At 35.0% G+C, this 26,410-nt stretch overlaps 1 protein-coding gene across 2 annotated transcripts in view; it reads left to right on the top strand.

The window, feature by feature from the left end:
* LOC111427073 (irregular chiasm C-roughest protein teiresias) overlaps positions 1-26,410 on the top strand; it is a 109,972-nt gene that overhangs the window by 77,471 nt on the left and 6,091 nt on the right. For both annotated transcript variants that reach the window (XM_023062043.2, XM_023062044.2), the window contains exons 5-7: positions 2,766-3,035; positions 4,290-4,400; positions 8,940-9,134. In XM_023062043.2, coding sequence (XP_022917811.2) covers positions 2,766-3,035; positions 4,290-4,400; positions 8,940-9,134 — 576 coding nt within the window. The remainder of the gene's footprint in view (positions 1-2,765; positions 3,036-4,289; positions 4,401-8,939; positions 9,135-26,410) is intronic.

Below are 26,410 nucleotides of genomic sequence, written 5' to 3' on the forward strand. Positions count from 1 at the left end.
TGTTTGTTGTTGTAAAGTTTTTCCATTTAAAACTCGTTTAATTTTTTACAATTATTTTGTTGGGGTTTTCCGTTTGTGTAGCAAAATAAAAGTGAACTAGTTAATAATTTAGCATCGTGAGGTTCTGTAAGGGTTCCCGGGAGTGTTCCTTGTCTCTTTCAAATGCCCTTAAAAAGGGACATTAGAAGGACGAGACTAGGTTGTTAAAGAAAAATATCGACCACTAAAATCAGTAGTTCCGCAGTATAGTGGATTTCCCGCAGTTTGAATAGCTGTTTCCGGAGCACTCTATTACCGTCGAGTTTTCCTAAATGCCCTTTATATGGACGCATTTAGCGTATATTCGGTACTAAGTTTTATCTAAAACTATTTATTATTTTTTTTATTGACATTTAAATTCAAATTGTTTGTTATTGCTAAGTTGAATTTAAATATTGTAAACAGGATTGTAAACGTTTGTGTGTTGGATTCTGTTAATTGAAATTTTATCAACGCATTTGATCTGTATGTGTTGGTACATGAATTGTATTGTTGTTTATATGGCACGAATCAACAGAAACATCAATTCGCCTTTGGGGTCGCAGGTGAAACATTCAAACCCAGAATCCTGCATTCAACTTATCATGTCACCTACCAGTAAACGTATAATGTATACGTCGACCGCATTTGCTTAACCGCTGTTGGGTCTGCTCCAGTTCACGCTTTCCACCAAGCTTGTGTTGATACTGGTCATGTTTCACAATACGTTTCGTACAGTCGACGTCCTACACCTGATCCGTCAAATATCGACTGTATGTTAACACACTTTATTCCAGGTGACACCCCATTACTACAGTTATAAATTGAAAATGAAATGGGGAAATTTAATATCCTGAATATGCCGACGCAACGCACTATCTCCAATATCGACACCATGTGTGGCCATCTCCGTTGCCGACAAAGCTGTTGCCACCTCGTTCGTTCTTCGGAAATAGAACCAGATGGGCTGTGACAATTCGTTTTGCCTTCTATTATAAATCATTTTTATTAGACTATGCCTTAGTCGAGTTATTAAATCATAAAAATCAATAATTTATAAAGGAGTAAATCTAAAACTAAAAAGAAAATCTAAATCTCATTCAAAATCTTAACCCATCACTATCGTATTGGCCAAGAATTGAGTTTTCGAATGAGAACCGTGTAAATGTACATCAAGAATGTACATCGAAATCGGATTTCACTTAAGATGCAATATACAAAAATATAGTTTCATAGAAACCAGAGCGTACCTACTTAGTTTGTCCCACACAAAATGCAACATATCTGAATTCCTAGGTCTAATGTTAGTTTTAATGCTAGTGCTAGTTTTAGTGTTCAGATGCACGGCTAAACCCGAATGTTTCTAGTTCTAGGTCTAGTGTTAGTTCTAGTTTTACACTAGCACTATCACTAGAGCTAACACAAGACCTAGAACTTTTGAAAAACATTTGGATTTAGCCGTATGTCTCTTAAAACGGCTAAACCCAAATGATTCTAGTTCCAAATGCTCTAGTGATAGTGCTAGTGTAAAACTAGAACTAACACTAGACCTAGAACTAGAATCATTTGGGTTTAGCCGTTTTAAGAGACATACGGCTAAATCCAAATGTTTTTAGTCTAGATCTAATGTTAGTTCTAGTGACAGTAGTAGGTAGCGCTAGTTAGCATATTTTTATTGAACTAAAACTAACACTATACCTAGAACTAGAATGTATCGGGTTTAGTCACACATTTCTCAAGACGGCTTAAACCCGAATGTTTCTAGTTCTAAATCTAGTTCTAGTTTTAATTGTTATTTGGCGTTAGATTGGATATCATAAGGACGATTTTTCCAAGTAAAACTTTTCCTTTGCAAAACTACCCAACGCCTGTACTATTAAGCTATGTTACATTTTATGTGGGACAGTTCAAGTGTATAGCAGTTTCGTAACTGTGATTACTGCATTCATATATTGCGGGTTAAATGAAATTCCGGCTATGTAAAATCCTATTTAATTGGGATCTAACTTTGCATAAATAGAAAATTGTATGAAATAGGTTTTGTATATTTGAAAAATATTTGAAAATCCAATTTTTTGTTTTTATTTTTTTCACTATTTCTGCGAGTATATAAATGATTTCCCTAGAACCGGTAGTAAATGTGCTTGTGCAATTTCAGTTTGTATATTAAAAAAGTTTAGTCATGATACGCGCCGGTGTCATGCAATGTGAAATTCCATGAATTTTATGAATCGGTCGTGTAAACTTTTGAGCGCCCGTGCGCGGATGTGAAGTCCTTTGAGAAATATAAGTCGAAATGTACGAACGTGATATTTCTTAACTGAAAAATATGAAATATACCCGAGCACTTATTCGCAAACGGTGTTCCATCGTAGGGAAAATAAACACGTACGCCGCAGTTGTCGGTAACTATTGCGACTTTATTTTATTGAGTAGAAGCGGACTGGGAAAAAGAGAAAATTTTACGAACGTTCTTGTAGTTTTATGTCAGAATTTTACGGTACATATAAGAAAAAGTTAAATGATTCTAATTTTTAGGTCTCGTAATACTTTTTTAGTACAGGGATATTTTTAGTAATTTATAGGCAAATTTATAGATTTTCTATAAAATTGTATCCCTTCTTGTTAGTTCCCTTGGGTAATTACGAATCACACCAATACATACTATATACCGATTCTGGTCTAAACCAGATAGGAACGATATAGCCAGTCCAAAGCAGTAATCCCCTACGATTGACTTGTTTCAGATACACCCTCTTTCGCAATATCCCGTGAGCCCGGATTCGGATTTCCCATACGAGAAGGAATGCCGTTGTCGTTAAAGTGCGACGTCGACGCGAACCCTAAGGCCGCTCCAATATGGCAGAAGGACGACACGGACCCACCGGTTCAACAGACTCCCGACGGTTTCCTCAATTTCACCGAAATCCGGCGTGAGCACAGCGGCTGGTACAAGTGCATATCGAGGCATCTGCTCGGTAGATTCTCCAGCATCGGATATTACCTCAACGTGAGGAGTAAGTATCTCTTTCTCTCCACGCCTAAACTCTCGCCCTCTCTGCGGTGCATTTATTTTTGATTAAATTGCGTCCTCCCATTAGACCGGCTAATCAGATTAGGGTCGCCAGGATTACTCCAGGATCGAGAACCAACCGGAAGCCAGCTGTACACACTGATTTTTGTTGCCCTATTTTCAGACTTAAGCTAACGCTTGCTTTAAATCTGATAGCGATATGCTTGGGTTTTAGGGATTATTTTACTAATTACACTGACAAAAACTCAATTTATCAATATTTTAAAGTTAACATTGAAATCGTCGCGTTTATTTAATATTCTATTTAACATTTACCAAAGGAAAGCAAATTCTGGAAATAGTCTGAAACTGTTCTGGTTTCATTTAAGTAACAGCGGGGTAGGAGCACTTTATAAAACGTATTCGCAGGGTTTTAACTTAATTAACAACTGGCCTGCAGCTGAAGTTCTTCCTCATCCAAGGCGCTTTGCACAACTAATCCACTCACCATAACTATTTATGGGCAAGGCGATATCACTAGATGAAAACTTAATTGTTCGTTATTATGCGGATTAAATTAAAACTTTCTTGCGTTGTCTTCGTCATTCTAGTATTTCTTATGGGGTAGAAATGGAATTAATCACAAGTGTGTATTGATATCGTTCAATATAACCTGAAATCTGGGTGTAATATGAAATTACAGCTTCGATTATTGAACGTTTAGTCAACTGTAATTATCGATTGTTTGGTTTGTTTGGCGCGTGTGTTGAATATTTGTGGTAACCCAATATGAGATAATAGGAATTTACAAATTTATATTTAAAAGATTTGTTTAAAAAAGATATTAAATTCATGATAAGAAAACTGCGAATTGATCAGGTTTGTTGAGAACTTCAGCCTTTCGAGCCGGAAATTAAATAAAATTTAATTGAACAGCACAAGATCGTAACGGTGAAATTAGTGCACAGGGAATCTTGTGTATCGAGATAATCTGGGCTCTTCCGCTGCGCTTCCTTCCTTTCTTTTCCTTTTCCCCCCGCTTTTCGCTGGATTCAATTTTATTTGGAACCGTATACGAAAATTTATCGCTGGTAATTCTCTTTATGGCGGAGTAAAACTGTGTGGTCACCTTTTAATTAACAATAATACCCGTTTTCTAGTTTCAGTTCTTTTTTTAGTAATTTCTTTCCAAAAGTAAACGATTCTCATTTCTAAAGATTTATCAATATAATATATTTTTTCTTTGTGTAAATTTCAGATGAAATTGAAATGACTCAAGAGCCCGATTTAGATGTCAGAGAACTAAGCTCTACAGGACGACAATTAGAAGTTTCTCTTGGCGGTGCTGTTCAACTTTCATGCCCTCTCGGTTTGTATATTATAATGCACTAAATACTTTTAATATACTGTTTCTAGCTCATAATATAACGTTGAATAACAACTATAAGTAGAACACTAAACCCGATACTTTCTAGTTCTAGATCTAGTGTTAGTTCTAGTTTTACACGAAAACATCGAAAACTAGTCTTGAAAGACGTGCGGCTAAATCCGAATGTTTCTAGTTCTCGGTCTAGTGTTACTTCTTGTATTGCACTAGCACTATCACTAGAACTAACACAAGACTTAGAACTAGAATCATTCGGGTTTAGCCGTCTTGAGAGACGTTCGGCTAAACCCGAATGTTTCTAGTTCTAAGTCTAGCGTTAGTTCTAGTTTTAATTGTTATTCAGCGTTACATTGTCCTAGTACCAAAAACATTCGGGTTTAGCCGTGCGTCTCTTAAAATGGTCGAAAATTCAGAGTTATCATAAGGACGTCATCTTTTTCCGAACAAAACTTTTCCTTTGTAAAACTATCCAGTACTATACTGTTAAGCTATGTTGCATTTCATGTAGGGCAGTGCAAATACATACGTATAGTATGCAACCAATATCACAGTATTGGTATTGCAATACGCAAATCGCGTACAAATCGCGTATACTGTGATATTGGTTGCATACTTGCAATGATAACGTCGGATACGATAATTAATTAACACGCTGTAGTTTCTTAACTGTGGTTACTGTATTCATATATTGCGAGTTATATGAAATTCCCGGTATAACAATCTAACGCTAATATTTTGTCCGTTATATCCGAAGTCCCTTCTAACACGGTCCATTAGATCGAGGTTTTACTAAAAATAATAAAAGTCGTTGCGTAATATAAGAAAACGTTGTAAGGCAATACCTTCGACAATTTCCACCGTCATTAACAGAGGATGACTGGAATTTCTCGCTTGTATTAATGAATGAAACTAGGGGTGAAGCTAAATTTGAGCAACCTCGGTTTAATGAGGAAACTTGAACAACGTTATACCCAGGTGTATATCTGCCTATGTTGTGTATAATTCAGCCGTTATCTTACCGTATATTCTCGTTAGTCAGAGACGATTTAGAAACATTCATGAAATGAAGCTATTTGCATGAGGTTAATTAGATTTTTATTGCACAAATAAAACACTTTCTAAAAATGTTAAAAATTTCTATTTTAAAATTATAACTTTCGAATAGTGTTTTAGCATAAAAGCACCAAGTCAGCATTATTTGCTACACTTTAAAATTCATTTCTGGCATGTGAACAAAACGGTCTATTCGGACGATTACCTACAGTATTTTACATTTGTTTCGAACGTCGAAACCTGTTTCGATCGATATATTAAGTTAAACAAGCGTAGAAATTCGGATGGGTACACATCGAAACAACTGCACCAAGAAGTGCTTTAACTTTTACACACGGACGTTTGCAAAACGAGCTCATACCCCGGTTGCAATGAATTTTCGTGTTTATTCGCGCCGATATTGACCCGCCAACTCAACCTAAACCTTACGCCCGAACGCGAACCGACCCAAACTTAAACTTTTTCATTCGCAGCAAGTTCGGCAGCACGCGGTATTCCGCCTGACCAAAACTTTTCCAAGTATCCGAAACCTTCTCCGTACATCTGTGACGAACGAATTTAAATTTTACAGTAGTTGTTCTCTTCAATTTGAACCTTTGGGTTTATTGTACGTAAACTTACATTTATTTTAAAGTCCAACTTTGAAAAAAATTTAGAAATTCTATTCTCGAAATAAATAATATTAATAAACCAATCAATTTATTGTAACCATAAAACATTCCGATCGTACGATATCACATACTTAAATTATTTTTTGTGGTGGTCATAAGACCTCTAAAAAAGTTGCAGTGTAGCATAAAGTATTTAGTTCATCTTAATAATAAGCTCACTGGTTTGACCACTATTCAACATCCTCACATTTTGTATATGATACTGATACACTCAAAACATTTGCAAAACATCCATCTATAGATTATAAAATTCCCATGTTTACAAATATTAATTACACCGTGAAGTTTTCTTTAGTAATGCCAATTGTAGCGTGAAGTTTTCTTTAGTAATGTCAATTATAGCGTGAAGGAATGTTAGGTAAGGTTAGTTTTGTTTACAAATATTAATTATACCATGAAGTTTTCTTTAGTAACGGCAATTATAGCGTGAAGTTTTCTTTAGTAATGTTAATTATAGCGTGAAGGAATGTTAGGTAAGGTTAGTTTTGTTTACAAATATTAATTATACCATGAAGTTTTCTTTAGTAATGCCAATTATAGCGTGAAGTTTTCTTTAGTAATGTCAATTATAGCGTGAAGGAATGTTATGTAAAGCTGGCCCTTCTCGGCCGTTCCATCTAGTCATATGGAACGATAGCACTTCAATGGAGTTACGTAAATTTGGAATCCTCATGTGATTGGAGTGGAATGATGAGACTAGTTGGAATTCCATCCGAACAAAAATCCATCACTCCGCTCCAAAATTCTATCGCTGCAACTCATCGTGAATGGGAAAACGCGCAACAGAGAGTGCAAAGAGTGATTTTGTTATAAGTCTTATTGATATGTATAAGGATATTTCTTGTTTATGGAAAATTTCAGATCCCCATTATTATGATAAAAATAAGAGAAATTTAGCATTGGAAGAATTATTATTATTTGAAACAGTTGACTCATTTAGAAAAAAAACTGAAGATAGAAATAATAGCTGTTGACAAATTTAAGCTCTTTATAATTCATACTTGTGGCCAAAAATCGCAAAGTTTAGGGCTCATGAGGGCTAATACTTTCCCTCAATTATTTATCTTTTTTCTGATTTAACGGCGTTATCAAACGAAATAATTGGAAATAACAGTCTTCATTCATCCTCAAATAATTCCTCCAGTCAGAAGGTTCCAATGTTAGTTAAAGCCATTGTTTCACTCGTCTTTTACAACCGTAGATAACATGAGAAAAATTTCATCCATATTGCGAAAATTAAAAATGCCAGAGTGATTGCGCGCCACGTCACTCCATTTGGATCGTCCATGAATGGCCAGCTTTAGGTTAGTTTTAATTACAAATATTAATTATACCGTGAAGCACCCGAATACAAAATCTTCTCTTTATAAAAACCTCGTATAAGCGCAAAAGTAAAAAGTGTGTAAATTAAATTTGTAATAATAAATTGAAATAGGTTCACATACATGGCCAAATATTTTATCTATCCATGGTTTAAATCCAATTTAATGCTAATTTGAAACCGCGTTTTCGCCAATTAAAATTTAATTTGGAATTGTAAAACGAGAACGAGGATATATAAAACCAAAAAGGTCGCAGCAGCGTTTATTTACATCAAAATGGCTTACACCTCAATTCGAATGCATGTACTAAACTGTATTATTAGCCTTTTTAATTTTCTATGGCCTCATCAACTATAATCCGGTAATATTGCATGAAATTGTATTACAATGTTGTGAATTTTAGTAATTCGTTTGTTCGGCTGCATTTATTGCGCACCACAAAATTGATTGTCGTTAATTATGATGATGCTTTATGCACCGCTTTTCACATAAATGGGCAGCATTCTGATAACTTTACCTCATAAATGACACTTTGGTAAAACCCACTCTATTATTGTTCATCACTTTCGTTCCAATTAATTGCACATCCGATTAATTTCATTTTTATTACTGTTTTATCTGTTCGAAACGTTAATTTAAATATCTTTTGTACAAGCGCGCCGTAAATCCAAATTAACTTGTTCGACAGTGTATTAAACTCATACATTAATTAATTTATGGGATTCCTATTTTGTGTCGAAATGATACGTTCCATTTATTAGGTACTGCTTTGTTTTTGAGTAGTATTATTAATTATTATGCTTATTATTTTGTGTATCGGCATGAGTTAAGTAAAGACTTTTTAAAATTTGCATGCATGCAAGATATTTAAACCACCACCAACCCCTGTTTCGTCGGTATGCATTACATCAAAGGATCCTTTTGTCTGTTAATACGACCATGGATCGTTAAAATTAACAAAACAAAGGCGCGCACTTCAGTGATATCGTGTTCAACGTTACAACCGCCACATCAACGAGCAAATGACAAGTGTCAGTGTAACGAACGAAACCACTTTCACAATTAGGACGTTTTACGGTTACACCGCATCGTTTATCATGCTTTTGTATTACATTACGTAGGCCATTTCATTATTAAACACCAAAGTAAGAATTCTATCAATAATCCAAAAATATTGGCAAGAAAAAGTTGATCTGAGACCTTTTAAAATCTGAGCAACACGTAACTTTGCGATATTAGGAGCTATAAGGCTTAAGGCCAGCGATATTGTTAATAATTCATCGGCAATATCTAGAGTTTCGGAAGTCGTGGCGAATCAATTTTTATCGTGGCGTCGGCCAAGCTCGTTATCGCGCAAATAATTTATTGAGATCGGGGAAGTTTCTATTCCCTTGTCGTGTGCGTGGATGTTTCGGTTATAGAAAAATCGAACGTTTCCCCACAAGAAAATAAAATAAAATTTTATGCTTAAACAGGCACTACAGGTTGTTGGACACGCGTGGATTCCGGCACAGGACGTTTAGAACCACTCGGGGCTTCCCAAGAATTACGACTCGAACATGTTTTATATCAAGAGGCTGGAGAATATAGATGTGTTGCTCCTAACAGGGATACAGTACGTAAGCTTGATTCATTGAGAAGTGCTATGAGCGTTGACGTCAATGTTATAGGTAAGTTATAAAAAAATTTTTATTGAATCGCTAAAAATGAACTACGAATAAAAGCCGTTTTTAATTTGAACTATTTTGCATGAGAAAAAGCGGGTATTCAACGCCGTTCCATCCGATTTCAAAATCAGAACTGATTTCCACCTGAGCAATTTAATATCCTAGCTAAAGCATCCGGATTTTCTTCTATTGAATCGACTCGACGAGGACGACACCAAAGACAACTATCGTATTTCTTTCTAACTGATCCAGAAATCTTAAAAATATTCACATCATTTTAAAACCAATATTACAAAGAGTATTGCTCGTACATATCAAAGTGAAAATAGTGCTTAACGTTGCGAGGTTTACGTCGCCGTTCGCGTTTTACTTATAGCCGGTGCCTATCTGACGCATTACCTCGCAGTCGGAATCCTTTACTCTTCGTCTCTTTTACCGTTTCGATATTCTCCTTTCCTTATAGCGGGAATTCGATCGACGGCGCGACTCTGGTTCACAAGAATTCCACCCTTTGACTGGAACCATGGAAAAATAAAAACGGTATGCTTATCCTTGCGTATTAAATCAATCGTATCCAGCGGGAATTGAGGTTTTTCCCTTCCTACTGAGTCTCTAAACGGAAAGAACGTTCGTAAAATGAAAAGGGGAAACAATTGCGGCGACGTCCTTTGTTTCATTAGGGCGAGAATTCAGAAACTCCGTGTTTAAATTACGTTTGATGTTCTTTAAATTTTTGTTTGTCGAAAAAATTGAAACATGAGTTCGAAATTTTTGTACAAATTAAGGAATAAATTAATATGTTTCTCAATTTTTTTAATAAACACATCCAAGAAATTGTTTCGTAACATATTTTGTGTAATGACAAAGTTAAATTATTACATAAGATGTATACAAAAGTAACAAAACTATATTTTTACCCTTCTTTGTCGGTTCCATTTTTATTAACAAAAAGATAAAGAAAAACTGCTTATTAAATTTTCCTTTGAGACGCTCTTTTTGTTTCTTCCCTTGGTTGCAATAAAGTATGATAAGACGTCTTTTAAGTTTCAGATTTTCTTTGTTGCATGAAATAGTGATTACGCTTCAAAATTTATGTATACATTAATACGTTAGGAATTTTTTCATTAACAAATGTCTTTGTTACACTTGATTCGTTTCATTACTATGATTTTGTTCTAGATATGTTCCAGTTCTGTTTACTACTAAAACAATTCAAAATTATAAATTTAATAAACTTAATTCAACACTTGTATCTACAGATTTATGACTGCAATACACACAGAACATTTTGAACTGTTGAAAATCCAAACTATTCCGCAATTGCGCGGTGTATAGACAAACGAGCAATTTGAGGACATTGTTTCTATTTGGACTGATGAAGCTGGAATTCTATTCAACTTCAATGCTACAAACATTAATTTCGGATGATGTGAATTACCCGTATTTCAAAAAAAATGTGGGGTTGTAACATTCTTTTCATCATTCAAAAATCATTCTTTCTTTACATAAAAAATTGTAAATGTGAAAACTTCACTGTAGGATCTTTTTTGTGAGTTGAGTCATGTTTTTAATTTTAATTTGTGGTAAGCCATCTAGGTCTCCATTGATAACTAACATTTCATGGCTATAAGGCTATATAAAGGTAAATTAATTTACTCTACTTTAACGAGTTGCCAACTAAGAATATCGACATCAAAGTTTTCTTCTCCTTTATTAAGACAAAGAAAATTTTGATAACAATTTTGTGTCCATTCTAATGCCATCTCTTAGGTGGCTTGCCAGGAAGTCTCTTTGACTTAGATTTTTCCTTTGCTTATTTCGCCCATTTATTCTATCGACATGGTCTTCTATCTTTTAATTTTTAAATCTTTTTGTATTAAGCATTTGTGAAATTAACGAAGCGAAAATGTAACTGTATATTTCATTTTACGGCAAGAATAAATTTTTAATATAGATTAATTTAGGGTAACGTTAAATTACGGACCTTGCGCCGTAATTAATCCTGGAGAAGTTTAATTTCCTTTATTCTTTGAGGTAGTAAACGACGTGGCCGCAAAGGTATGTTCTCCTTTCCTCGCCTTGCTCCCGGCGGCAATCGATAACGTAAAAGTGCAATTTTGCAAGTAATAAATTTAAGGGAATAAGGGCGTAAAGTAGTCTTCGGAGGGCAATCTCAGTATCAAAGTAAATGGTTGTTGTCGTTAACATTGACGCTCCCTTCTGTGATTCATTAAACGTCCCAGTCGTAGATGGAAGTTTTTCCACGGCTTTCTGAAAATACTAATAGTAAGTGATCGATTAACATTACTCTTTTCTATAAGTTTCAACTTTCAAAGAACATCAATATATACCCGGATGGCGTGGTTTGGTAATTTTCTGATAATAAAACCAATTTAAAATTGAGTACTTCTTTAATTCTTGTATAATTTTCATTGTGGAAAGCTTTTAGAAATATAACTCGGTTTAAAAATTTCTCCTGGGGGCACTAAAAACTTAATTACCATTACGTTCTCGAGATAAATCTGCTTAATTGGATCGTCGAATATATTTTTAAACGATAAAATACGTGCTAACGCAACATCTCACTGTTCGAAATCTACACAATAATTAATTACAAGACATACCAAAGTTCCAAAGTTTGCGAATAACGATTCATTTGTAATATTATATCTTTTCTTTTGGAAATTAGAAAATAACCCCTGGGAGGCCGTAGGCAACTTTAAGAGAGAGAACGAAGGAAACGACTGTTCACGGTTATCTTGTAAAAGCTGTTTTGAAGTAACAATTTATTTATGGTCTCGGAAATTATCAAACGATCTCGTCCAAGCTCCCGCATCAGTTTTCAGTTTAATGAAATTTCTGGGTAAAGCAACTTGCAAGCACACGACACATGCTTTCCACACTGTCGAAGCTCAATTAATTATGCATCACTTGGACGGATCAAAGCGTTCTCTTAATTCATTTATCATGTCTACGGACCGTAAATAAATCGTTAGTATTAAATATTTATGTTTAATCAATATTTATTGCAAATGTATTTCTGTATCAATAAAAACGGAAAAATATTCGTTTATAGTATATAAATATCTTCGCAATAAAAAAATTACTATTTTCATTTTTTAACTAATCGTTTCTAAAAATATTATAATGATAGGAAGACGTAGCTAGGAATTATGAGACAAGACTATGTTGAAAATTCTCTTGGTGAATTAACGATATTTAAATAATTCCCACAAGTTAAGCTTCTTCTTTTTAGAGTCGTCGTCGACGATGTCGTCAACGTTCCAATCTTATGCAGATTGGATTAAGATCTGAGAGTGCAGTGGAAGCCCCCAGGCGACAACGTTGTTATGGCAGAAGCTCCATAAAAGGAAGAGCAGAAGAAAAGACGTAATTACAAAGGTCAGGGTACCCGGCGAGCAATTCAACGGATCTTGGAAAAAGAAATATCGGTTCAAGCATTTCCTCAAACAACTTAAATATTAAACGCGACTTAAAATGTAAATTATGATATTTTATTTTTTGCAAATTTTGTACATTATATGACAAGTTTTACGGTCTGCTTTATTTTAACGAAGGCATTTGCATATAAATGTGGAAAGTGTATAGCGTCAAGAGGGAATATTCGACAACTTTTTTACAAGAGAAACTTCTCTATGTAATTTCGAAATGGTATCAATTCGCATTAAATATTTTATATATGCAGATAAGGGAAATAAAACTGTATTAAAATAATTACTGTGGGTGAATAATTCATTGATTGTTATCGTAAATAACCTACTACTAAAGCGGTAATGGTGGAATACTTTATGAATCGGCAAATATTCTACGCGAAGATAGCATCAGTTGGCTCATTTATAAACACTGGAAAACTGCTGCATCGGACTCCAATAAAAAAGGGTCGTTTTATTGCTTGTCTAGGGCAGTCATCCGTTGAGTTGATAACGTCTGTAGTACGGTTCGTTGAGAAATCGGCCATGAAAACTGGAAAAACAAGCTGACGTTTTCTATCCAAAGCTTCGTAAATCTTATCTTAAAGTATATGAGCTGTTTTAGATAGATAGTGAAGCTGTTTGTGTTAATTTAAAACAAACAATATAAAAATATAATTGGTCAAGTATTCATTACTAGATATACTTTAATTACGAAAGAAATTGGGAAAGTTATTACCCACTTCCGTTAAGATCAAAGGTAAAGGAAAGTAATTCAGATTGAAAGATAACTGACTCTTTTTTGCAGAATTTGTGAAATATCCAAATTTGCGTTATTTCGAAGGCGAAGTGTTAAAGCTCCCCTCAAAAAATGATTGTGTAGATGCTGACTGAATATTGAAATAAAATATGATTTATTTTCAGACCACTTTCCATTGATTCTCGAAATCTTGGAGGAGTGAAGAACAGAAGATAAGTTTAAAAAACTAAAGAGTTACTTATACAGTTAAAAGGACAACGGTAGAAGATCAGATCATATTCCAATCAATTGTTGGAATAAGCACTTGACCGTTTCACTTCGAACCAACCTTTCAAATCTTAAACTTAAAACTAATCTCCAACTGAGACTGGACAATATCTTGGATATACCTGCTTAAGAGTTGCCTTACAAACATAACAGATATCATCAGCTCTGTCATTTGGCTTATCATAGAAAAAATCCGCAGAAGGGAAAATACACTGTGCTGTTAGATCCATCTATGAAAAACATATATCCGCCGCATATATAAAAAGAAAAAAACGTTGCAGAATCAATATGGTTTGTTCAAAGAAATAAAAAACTCTGGCAAATTGGAAGAGGATATGTTGGAAGAAAAAAATTTCTTCAAATTAGTTCAAAATGGTTACGACTTAAGTATATTGTTCATTTAATTAACACTACTGGCCGTACTTTTTATATTTCAGGCAGAGGACTAGATACTGCTAATGAAAGCTAGTCTTCAAGCTGCATCTAGTCTTCTGCCAACAGTATTTAGTTTACCATTGCTAGTATTCCGTTTACCAGCAGTCTTCTCCAGGCAATATCCAGTCTTCTGCAAAGCAGTATCTAGTCTGCTATTCCCAGTATCTAGTTTATCATACGCAGTATCTAATCTTTTATAATGAGAATCTATTCTTTTGCTAACAATATTTAATCTTCCATAACCACCAAGTATTTTTAAGCAGTATCTAATCTGCTATAAGCGGCATCTATAATAAGAGTCTAGTATTTTACAAGCAGTATTTAGTGTTTTATTAGCAGTGCCTAGTCTTCCATTGGCAGTATCCTGTCTGAAACACAGCTTCCAGTAACGCACAGTTGGATGCCCAAATATGATGAAAGAACGACGGTGGCATATAGACCAATATCATTTTTATGTTTCTTTCTTCTACTGTTGGAGAAGATTTAAAATATGAAATCTGATAAAATGGTTTTCATTAATGGAAGACAGACAGCTGATATTTGAACCATTTTGGAAAATGACGTGGTGAGAGAAAAAACAGGCTTTTAGAGTATGCAGAACTATGTTTTTAAATACTCTGCAAATTATTATTCAAACACAGAAACCCTGTAAACACCATATACACCATTAGATCGTCGCAAATGCTTATCCGAATTTCTGGCTTCATTACCAGTTATGAACAGTTATGGAAACACACTCCATTTACTAAAAAGGACGTTTGCATAACAATATTATCCTTCTATATACTTTGTATATTTGCGCAAGTAAAAACTACTTCTAAAGATACAATTATAGAGTTAAATAAGGGTTGTCTGAAATATCGCCCTTAGCTTCTTTAAAGACTTTATTAAATATTCACTGGTATCTTGGTAAAACGGTACAACTTCATATCTTTACAACGTTCATTAAAAAGTTTTAAAACACTTTAGTTTTAGTCTTACTTGATAAACTTGTATCTCCGTATACGTGTTAATCTTAAACTTGAATTTAAATTATTTAATTCTACTAAGAAAAAGTATAACTTTCGTGCAATTTATATTGATTTTCTGTAACATAGCAGCTGTACGTATTTCTCCTTACAAGGACATGTAGACATAAATCTTGTTTCGGGTAACTGATACGATACTGGGCGTACACTCAAACATAAATTACGTCAATTCAATGTCGTTACATTTCGCCTTCAAAGAAGTTAATTAAAGTTATAGGCAATTCTTTTAAAGTTATTTTATTTTATTATTCGTTTCGATGCTGCACAATAAAAGAATGATTACAAGTTAATTAAATCAACACGCATTGATTTTGTGGAATCGAACCACGTATATAATCAGAGTATACTTCATTAGTATTCGTTGAAAATCAAACACCTGCCCCTTTTATTGACTATGTTTACATACATTCATACATATATTGATGTATTAATTACAAAATCTTTTGATCGTAATTGGGGGGTTTTGTAACGTAACGAATGGAATTGTATGGAGACGAACCGAAAACCAAATGAATAATTAGTAACTGTTGACGAATGTGATTGATGTAAAGTACTGTTAATTATAACTATGATACAACAAAATAGAATATTTTAAAACAAAAAGTGGGTACGTAAATATTGAAGTTATTCAGTTGAATCGTCTGTTATATTCCGTATGCAGTAGAATATAACGTCTGTTATAAAATATTCTTTATGCGATGGTCTTAATGCGGACTCAGGGGCCGTAATTCACAATTCTTTCTGGCCGTGGGGAAAAGAAATCGCCCCACTAATTTCCTTTTCCCGTCTAGGGGGCGTGCTAAAGAAAAAAATGAGCCGACGTCAGGGGAACAACGGGCGGGCTAAGGGGATCCTCGACATCTTTGCTTGAAGCCAAGAACGAAAAAAAGGGGTTAGCACTTTTACCCGCCCCTATTGCTCTTCTCATAACTTAGGGAAAGTAGCGGTAAACTTTTCCGGTTTTCCGTGATTTATAAGCTCACGTTTTACTAAAAAGTGAAATGAACCTATATCAGAGATAATAGAGTTACAAAAATGGAAACGGTTTAATAGAATTACGAAACGATAAAATAATGTCATTGTGTAAATTTCGGGATTACAAGTCGTACGTTAAATAAAGCCAATCCTCAATAAATCACTAGAGAGGAATCGGTAAAGCATATTTGTGTTCACACGTGCACATGAGATTTCCACAGGCGTTGACGCATATATCGTCTGGTATAAACGTGTATAGCACATATCGTCCGTTCAGTGACCGTTGGCTCGCGGTACACTTAGCATTGGTAGACACAGACAATATACCCTCGGTATAATTTATCATGTAGATGTATGTATGACTGGCGGATACCGAATGAAGATTTAGTGTCCAACCGTATGTTTATCCAACCAGAGGTATCGTTCTCATTATGAATTATAATTGAAATTAATTTATTGCGATAGTCCTCACACCTACGATTTAACTAGATATGGATATCTTTAGTATTATTTACATATTTCGACAATTTTAACTTGTTTTTTCAAGTACAAGTTTCGTGTACTTTAAGAATTGATCAAAGTAAAAGTAGGAAGTATTTCGTAAATGAAAACGTAAAGCTTTATATAAAATACAGTAGCAGTACATGCGATTCTTAAACATGCAAACTTGTAAATGCTAAGCCGTTATTTATTATGCCGGGTTTTTATTAAACTTTTGATCGTCAATTACAGAGTTACGATCACCTTAATCAGCACGTGTTAGGTGCATGCAAACTATTTATAACACACCATGTTTTAGAATTAATCAGATTTATACGTAATTTATAGCGTAAACCTAAAATTGTTATAAATTAGTTAATAAAATTTAGGTATTTAAATAAAATAAGTTCTTTCTCGCTATAAAATTAATATAATCAGTACAGGTTTCGGCTAAAATGCCATCATTATCTGAATTGTCAAATAAAACAAGAACTTCTCTCAAGACAGCTCTAGGTCTTGTGTTAGTTCTAGTGATAGTGCTACTGTAAAACTAGAACTAACACTAGACCGAGAACTAGAAACATTCGGGTTTAGCCGCACGTCTCTCAAGACGGCTAAACCCGAATGATTCTAGTTCTAGGTCTTGTGTTAGTTCTAGTGATAGTGCAATACTAGAACTAACACTAGATCGAAAACTAGAAACATTCGGATTTAGCCGCACGTCTCTCAAGACGGCTAAACCCGAATGATTCTAGTTTTAGATCTTGTGTTAGTTCTAGTGATAGTACTAGTGTAAAACTAGAACTAACACTAGAACTACGAATCTTTCTAGTTCTAGGTCTAGTGTTAGTTCTAGTTTTAGTTAACTAACATAAGCATTAGAACCAATACTAGACCTAAATCTAGAAACATTCTAAGCTATATCCGAATTCCGTTCTAACGAGGTTTAATCGAAGTTTAACTGTAATTATCTAAATTTGTATTAAATAATGTTTTACAACTGCTGAATACCTACAACAACATTAACATTAAGTAAAATAATAATTACAACGTTAATAAACCGAATCTCGTCAAGGTAACGCAATAAAAGGGTGCTTTAATTAAGAAATTGCGGTTCAATTAAAACGACGCGCCAGACGAATTTAAACTCGGTACGTTTCACGAAAACGCTACTTTGTCCCATTCTCCTCTAGTGCCGAGACCGTGAATGCCACGTGAATATTAAACTTGTACAATAGTAGGTACAACGTCAATGGGTACCTGCGTTCTGCATTTACTTGAATGTGTTTCGCAGGACGGCAATAAAGAAGAACATACGTAAACGAGGCCAATTCCCGTGGCTACAACTAAAGTGCGAAGTAGCTCCCGATGCTGTCTTAACTCTCCAATTCTTTCGGTCCCCTCGATACCAACCGTCTTTCCGAGAGAATCAAGAAGTTAACACGTACGAAAAGCGGAGATGTCGTTGCTGTTGTGTCTTGGCTTCGTCTTTGCCCTTGATAATAAGCAAAATTTACGGACGCCAGACGACGCTTCGCGTCCGTTTGTTTCGTGAACGTGGAGAAAATTTCTAAACTGTTTACAGAGTTGTCTGCGACGTGCTACGTCGATTTGTATAAACCTTTTGACGGTTACCTATTTTACATTTTCACGCTTGCATATACAAACTTAGTATTTACATTTATTATTTAATTTTTTTGTTCAATTTGTTTTCATTCAAAGTCTTCAAATAATAATGTGTGTATTGATTTTCGAGGGAGATTCCAATTTGAATTTTCTCTTTCTACGAGATTTACGGAGTACTTCGAATACCGTTCAAATTACAATAGTCTTACTGAAAGGCGAACATTAACGTTCGTTGACGTTCCAAGATCGGAAAGAGCTCAAGCGCTTCACTTCCGCCATCCAGTCACACAGACGACCTCCCGAAGACCCGTCGTGCAAATTTAACAGAACGCCATTACACGTGAGTTTGTGAGTTAACGGAACGAGACTTGGGGAGAAGGGATTTTCGTCGATATCCTCACATTCCCCCTTCCTACTAGCGTGTTTCCAAATTTGGCTTTACCCCCAAATAGCACGTTACTCCCGAGGGATTCTCGCTAGTTGTAATGTCGAGAAAGGCAGCTGCCGTAGAGATATAAAGTGACATTTCTATGAACGTAACATGCTCCACTTAAGCTTCTTCCTAATGATGTCGAGGAGAGATTCGATTAAGTTACCTAACCTGTATTATCTGCTGGATACAGTTTAACTTAAATTGTATTCAGATTTTATTATTGGTTCAGGTTACGTATGCAGATTTTTTTTTAATGAAAAGAAAACTTAATTGGTTTTTCTAAACGACGATTACTAAACGGTATACCATACCTGTTTGGGTTACACGATTGATTCTAATACTAAGGGTAATTTCATTGAAAATTTTCATATTAAGTAAAATACGAATTGGTTGCGCTGCTTCCATAACGATACTTTCAGTAGAGGCAATTGAAAGTCACTTCTGTGTGTTTGATCTGCAAAGTTTATAGAGCTTTATGCCAAATGGGGCTCTTTTATATGGATTGAATGAATTCAATCGTCTTTTGAATTTTGTCCAATATTCATCCACTTATACTTTATTCTCTGGAGAATAAAAATAGCTGAATATATTGTTTATACAATCCATTTTTCCTAATACTGAAGAACAATTAAAACTAGAACTAACACTAGAACTAAAAAGTTTCTAGTTCTAAGTCTAGTGTTAGTTCTAGTTTTTGTCCAATGAAAAGTACTGTAATATTATAACCAATCATTAGCATAATTTTGAAGATTTAAAAACGTATCATATTGAAATAATTATAAATAATAATAATTATAAACTTATTTTTATAATATAAAAGACTATTTACTGATGAACTGGTGAAAATCACAACCACACTAATTGCAACAAACTTTAAGTTGATCTACCACAGTGTTCCAATTGTGGCCAAGATCATCTAGCAAGCTATCGAGGCTGTAAAATTCACATAACTTCACTCCATCTTGTCTCCTCTCATCCTTATCTAAGCTATTCGAACGAGTCATCGATTTAGAGAGGGACACTCCACGGTTCACCAAATGGCAAGAGTAGCGGAATATATCGAGGAAGAGTTCGAGGCTGAAAAGTTTACCGCTGTTGTTTCGCTGGATGTAGCAAGGGCCTTTGATACTGTTTGGATTGAAGGATTAAAATACAAGCCATTCTGTTCTCCTTCCTGGAGGAGAGAACTTTCTCCGTCACCATCAATGGATACTCCTCCAGCACTCGAAGAATACTTGCAAGCGTCCCACAAGGTAGTAGTTTATCCCCTGCTCTGTTCAACATCTTTATGCATGATATCCCGACCGACGTAAACTTCGAAATGGCCTTGTTTGCGGATGACATGTTAATAATGGGACAAAACGACATCCTTATCGATGCTATTGAAACACTTCAAAGGTCGGTGGACATAATCCAAAAATGGTTATCAAAATGGACCATTCTGCTCAATGCCAGACCAAGATTTTGTCGCTAAGACCCTATCGAAATGCTCCTTACATTATTATAAACGACCAATAAATACAGTGGAAAGCAAAAGATGAAGCCATTAAATACCTCGGAGTTCTCCTTTATCACCACCTCACTTGGAAACTCCACATAAACTCAAAGGTCCACCAAGGATAATGAACATTACATTATAGAACTAACACTAGACCTAGAAATAGAAACATTCGGGTTTATCTGTGCATCTAAAGACTTAAAAAGACGTATGATTGAAAATATTTTGTCCGTTGTATCGAGATTTTACTGTATTATGTTTATGTTGTAACTTTATAACATTTACCATGATTAGTGTAACGTTGAAATGTATTCCGTTATACCGGTTATATGAGGAAATCCGATTTGGTATTCCGTTATACAGGTTAGATGAAAACTATATTCATTGGAATTACATATTAATCGTCGCTATTCATTTATCCAAACAGTATCTGATTGTGTGGCGGCACGTAGTTGAGTCTAGTCTTTGTTCGAAAGGGGCGGCAAAAAATAGGGCGACAGCAGTGTCGAAACATGCCGGAATTACCGGAATCGACCTTTTGTCCCGGAATACCCTTTTTGTGTGAGCTCTCCCGTAATAGGTTTTCAGAGTGTTTGTTCGGGTTCGCGTAACCATGGTAGCTGTACGGCACGTATATTTATATATTGCCGATTCACTGCGCATGGAAAATAGATCAGTCGGCTTACTATCGAAAATGGCCGGAGATTTATGCGACCAACCAAGTCGTGACTTCGTTCAACGTGCAAAAAATAAATAGTGTAGGTCTACTTCATTCCACTAAATTCCCATATTCCACGGATGTTATGGCGCATTTGTTTTAAATCTTCGATGTTTTTCATGTTTTGTTTACTACAAAATGATTTATATCTTCAATGTAATAATATTTAACTATCTATTTCAAAAATTTTGATAATACCTATTCCACGCTTTACGTTTTGTGATGATGAGTAAATAAATTCCTGTTTAGGTAATGTAAAAATAATAGGTCTTTTGGTTAAACACAGTTTTCACATATGAAGTCATAACTTAACTCGGTGTACGACACTCTGGGTGTAAAATGCTTTCCCGACAGTTATAAATATCGCTTATCCGGTCGGTACAGAATGGATCAGTTCTCGTGGAAACAAAAATAGAAGAGGATTTATTCGTCGCAGTGTATCGTGTCGCGCTTAAAAAATTATCCAGCGCATTTTCTGCATAATAAAATCGGGGCGAATTTTAACGTTTGCCTAGTGCATGGTGTGAGTTATGGGCGGAATGGAAGCGCGCGCCATTTCACTCTTCCAGCTGCGTCCAGTTGACGCCTATAAATAAACCTGAGTCCAACGGTTTGGGGATTAAAACCTGCGGCCGGGGTAGTCCTGGTTTGTCCTGGATACTCCCGTCTAGTCCTGATTCCCGTCCTGAACGTCCCGGTGCTCTTCCTGTCCATTCCCCACCGTCCTCTTCTCAATCAATGCCGACAGCGTTGCACTACGGACGTTGAATTTGAAGTGGATGGGCCGCAGAGGGCCGAATAGGAGGACCCTTTAGGGGGGGCGGCATAATATCGTCCTTTCCCGAACGCAAAGAGGGCGGTCGCGATTCCGGTGGACAGGGAATGCATTATTGATGAGAGTACCCGCAGATTTGATGTTTCTTAAACCTTTGCTGCCTATAAGTACACCAACGAAACGACGCACTTCATTATTCCACGTAATTTGTAAACTTACCTTTTGATCAAACTTCCCACAGAAAATTTTATTTTTCCCAAAAAAAGTCTACACTTTTGCAGAAATGGCGAGTATTTGTGATGTGGCAAATTGCCTCTTTTATATAGAAATGCTCGAATTCAAATCATACATCCAACAAGGAATAAACGAGTAATGATGAAAATCGCCTGAAGTCGTGTATTACATATGACTCACGTACAATCTGCTGCAATTTTGGAAGGTCGCTTTTGATATGTAAATAAGCCGTAATTGTACCTATACGAAACCGTGCGGTGGTCTTTTGAGACCGAACCCGACGAAATTGTGCCGCAGGCACCATCTTCCTATTTGCTCGTCACGAGACTTGTCCTGACATTTACTTTTGCATTTAAATTCGGGGATTTTTTCCGCATGGTCGAACGACGAGACGCGATCACACCAGCCTCTCGGATAGTTGCGTATTAGATTATGTAAATGCGTGCTCGAGCGTGTGACAAATTTGCATTTTAAGCGGACGGTGGCTTGACACGTACCGACCTTCCAAAATAATTTCTGCTTAAATGCACCCTCTCTCCACTTTCTAACTCAATATGCTCGAGATTAAATTTAAATAAACAAAAATCAAACGACAAGTCAGTTAGAATTGGATTGAGAATTACAAATTTCCATATTTTCGAAGAGAAGTATTATTATTTTTCCTTATATTTGCATACGCCAACAACCTTATCCTTATTTCTGCGTAATTAAACTGCCATTAGCAGTTGCCTTCTTTGCATACATTCCGGTTTTTTGTAATTGAAAACCTATTTTAAATCCTACAGCTTTACTAAAGCGGTCGCCGCACCACAATTAAAAATAGATTAAGATGAAAAATTCCAATCAAATCTTGGAAAAGAAGTGCACGGCAACATAAATTTTAAAAATCGTTCAAAGGTTTGTACTATTACCAAGTTGAACACTACGGAAGAGGAAAAGTTTTAAGTGAGCGCAAACAAAGGGCCAAGAGAAAAAGTTGCCCCCTCAATTAGTTTTATTAAAATATTCTTACTTTGTTTTTTACCGTAGTGGTTTCAATTCAGAACAAGATAAGACCTCCTTTCTTACTCATTTTCAATTAAAGTTGGGAAGACTTAATTTATTGGTGGGTAAGTTTTAGAAAGAAAAACTTTTATAATAGTTATTTGCCTTTAAGCAAATTTAGTAAAGTTCTACCTGCACTCAATTAATATCGTTTGTTCTTATAACGAGCTTCACTTCGTACTAAAAGTAATCGTTTTTCATCTATCAAGATTAGAAAATGAAATAAACGACCGTCCCTATTAGCGGATATTAATGGGGCCTTGTTTCATGATGCACACCCATAAAGGCGAGTAGACGTCACCGCGAGGAATATACACACTTAAAACGTGCTCGAAATTTCCTGGCCGTTTAGCAAAATGGTTATTTAGTGTGTCGGTAATTGCCGACTATTTGTAATACGGTCAGGTAGAGATGCGTGACAGTTGTGGGAAAGCACGATAGCTTCGTTTACGAATAATTAAGGCTCAAAATACTCGAGTCACGACAGTCCCGCCCCAAAATCATCTTTAACTACCCTACGGGAACCCCGTTCAACATCACTAGCTTACATTAAGATTAAGTACCTAGATACTATGCGCTACACTTTTACTATCTTAATACCTAAGGATTAAAATTATTATTTCTTTTCCTTTATGTATGTACAGAGAGTTTCAGAATTAAACAAACAAAACATAATGAAATTATAGTTAATTTTACTTGTGTACAACGAAGTTTGTGGATAATCTTAATCTTAAAGACTTCAGAACAACTATAGACGTATCTTGTCACTTAAGGCCACTATTATTATATTATTTTTTCTGGGAGGCTTTTCTGGGTTACTGCTAATATTTGTGTCTTTATATTAAATGTACTCTAAGCAAAATCATCCTTGATGAGAACATACAAAATATTTATGGCACATTAAATCTTCATCAAATTTTGTTTCATGATAATATCTCCACTCGTTCATGAGATACGAGTTTTTAAAATTTATCTTTCATATCTACAACAATCAAATATGCAGAGTTGGTGCATTATATCTTTATTAACTTTAATTGCTTTCTAATCATAACGATATCTCAATTAGTTTTTGAGATATGTTAAAATTAATTACCCATACATTTATGTTTAAGATTATTTAAGGATGTAATCAAAAAATCATAGCTCCGAAATTTGAGGATTCGAAGAATTGACTTTCAATATATTAAATACTAAGTAAATTTGCTTTAAATTGCTTTTTAATTCACGACGATATCTCAATTCGTTTTTGAGATACGATTTTTAACGTCTCTTCTTAAAGTTTAGAATAAACATGACAAGTTGGGTTTAAACATTCATAACAACGATCTTTGTGGAAAATAAAAAAATATTTATGGCACATTAAATCTTCATCAAATTTCCTTTAAATTCTGTGTTGCATGATGATATCTCAACTCCTTCGTGAGATACGATTATTTTAAATTTATCTTTCATGTCTAAAACAATCAAATATGCAGAGTTGGAATTAAAGCATCATAACAACGATGATTATGGAAAATAAGAAATGATTTATGGTGCATTACATCTTCATTAAATTTGCTTTAAACTGTTTTTTATTGCATAACGATATCTCAATTCGTTTTTAAGATACGTTAAGATTAATTTTAATATTCGAAGAAATGATCTTAATATCAATATATTAATATCTTATATATTAAATACTCTAAGTCATGATGATCTAATTCATGATGATATCTCAATTACTGTTTGAGATACATAAATATAAAACGTAAAACGTGTAACGTAAATTAGTAAAAAGAATGTTATGGATTACTTGGAAACGAGAATACTTTATACAATTCCACAAATTTAACTGTCTGAGAAAACTATACGTATTCAGTTTTCCTCCGGAAGGGAATTGTTGCTTTGTTTCGAGCTGTATTCTTCGAAACAATAAGTAGAAAACTTAAGAAACTTTAACACAAAAGACGTTAAGTGGTGAACGTGTCTCGCTAATTCGTATCTACTGAACTAAGGCCGAAAGTTTTTATTACACGAAATCTTTTTGTGAGATAATTTTAGATTTATTTCATTTTGTTTATTTGTATGATAGTTGTTAGATAAAATTTTTAATAGAAATTATCAAACCGAATTGTTACCTATTTAGAAATTTCGACAACAATGACTTGATTATCACGCACACAATACAGGAAACTCCATTAGACCAGTTAGCGAAACGCGAGCAGTTAGCTCGAATTCTCATTACGTGTAATCAGTATTTGCTTAAGCATTCCCTGCCATGACCAGCACCACCGCCAGCATTCTGTCCTACATGCAATATCAACAATCCATTAATGAACAGATAGACATTGCAACTCATGTCACTAATCCAATGTTTCATCACCCTACATTATCGATATAAAAGTTTTAAACGATGCTATTTTACTTTTCTCAACATTATGGGATCGATTGAAACTATCTAGTAAATTCGATATCGAAATCCTCAAGAGAGTACCCAACTCGAACTGGGTAGATTTTTTTTTACACCAGGAGACGCTTATTGGTCGAGACATTTTGATAGAGTCCGGATCGACGTTTCGGTCTTCTCCAATTACGTCTCACAGAGATACGTTATGATTGAATTTGACCGTTGGTGGTATATTTTCGTGGAAAACGGGGTTCTCTCACATACACATACGTGTTTGCCTGCATACCGTCGATATCGCTTCTCTGACGGGTTATTTATTCAGGACGGATGGAAAGTTGACGGACTGATCTTTTGATTTATTTTCGAGATGATAGGAAATGTGATTACCTCATATCCGCCTTGTAAAACAAGAATGAAAGGATATCACCGTGAAATATACGTGGGTTTCATGTCAAAAAGAATATATCAATGTTGAGGTTGTGTTGAAATAAATTCAATATTTATAAAACTTTAAAAGAAAGTAGTTGAGTTAGTTTCAACTTGCTGGGTGGGTTAGTTTAATTTAAAACATCATGCGGAAAATTAACTCTTTAGTTTTCTTAAAGTTGGTTTAACGACCAGAACATAAAATGGTCGATATTTGCATTACGTGTTAATATAATTAAAAGCAGATGTTTCGTATTCTTTGTTTCATTAATAATGTCCGTTTTTTCGTTTCGACGAATATTTTTTATCATAGGTTTTATGTAAAGGTATGAAAAAAAAAATAACAGACATTTCGTTAACTAGCTACGCGAGGTGAATACGTAGTATTCGGCGCTTTTTATCTCCTCTTTTCTCATTACAATCCCACCCTACGCGGCACTGGAGAATCATCAGTTCGTTTCAAACGTAATCCCTCGTGGGACTGGAAATCCCTACACCAGAGGAGCAATCAGACGAAATTGACAATGTATTATTATCTGTGGGGGATGACTTTCCCCACCAACGATGGCAAATGATTGACAACCCAACAAGATCCCATCTGTCGATCGACAATTCATGTCAGTAGAAGTGAGAGTTTGAGAAGATAAATTTAAAAAATATATTATCTTTTACAATTTCTTTTTGGTTACATTTATTACAAGTTGTATTTTGCAGTAAAATTCAGTGGTGGCGTCAGTTACTGCGCGAGGTCGAGGATCTCAAA

This window comes from Onthophagus taurus, chromosome 2 (genome assembly GCF_036711975.1).
Source record: "Onthophagus taurus isolate NC chromosome 2, IU_Otau_3.0, whole genome shotgun sequence".
Classification (NCBI taxonomy): Eukaryota; Metazoa; Arthropoda; class Insecta; order Coleoptera; family Scarabaeidae; genus Onthophagus; species Onthophagus taurus.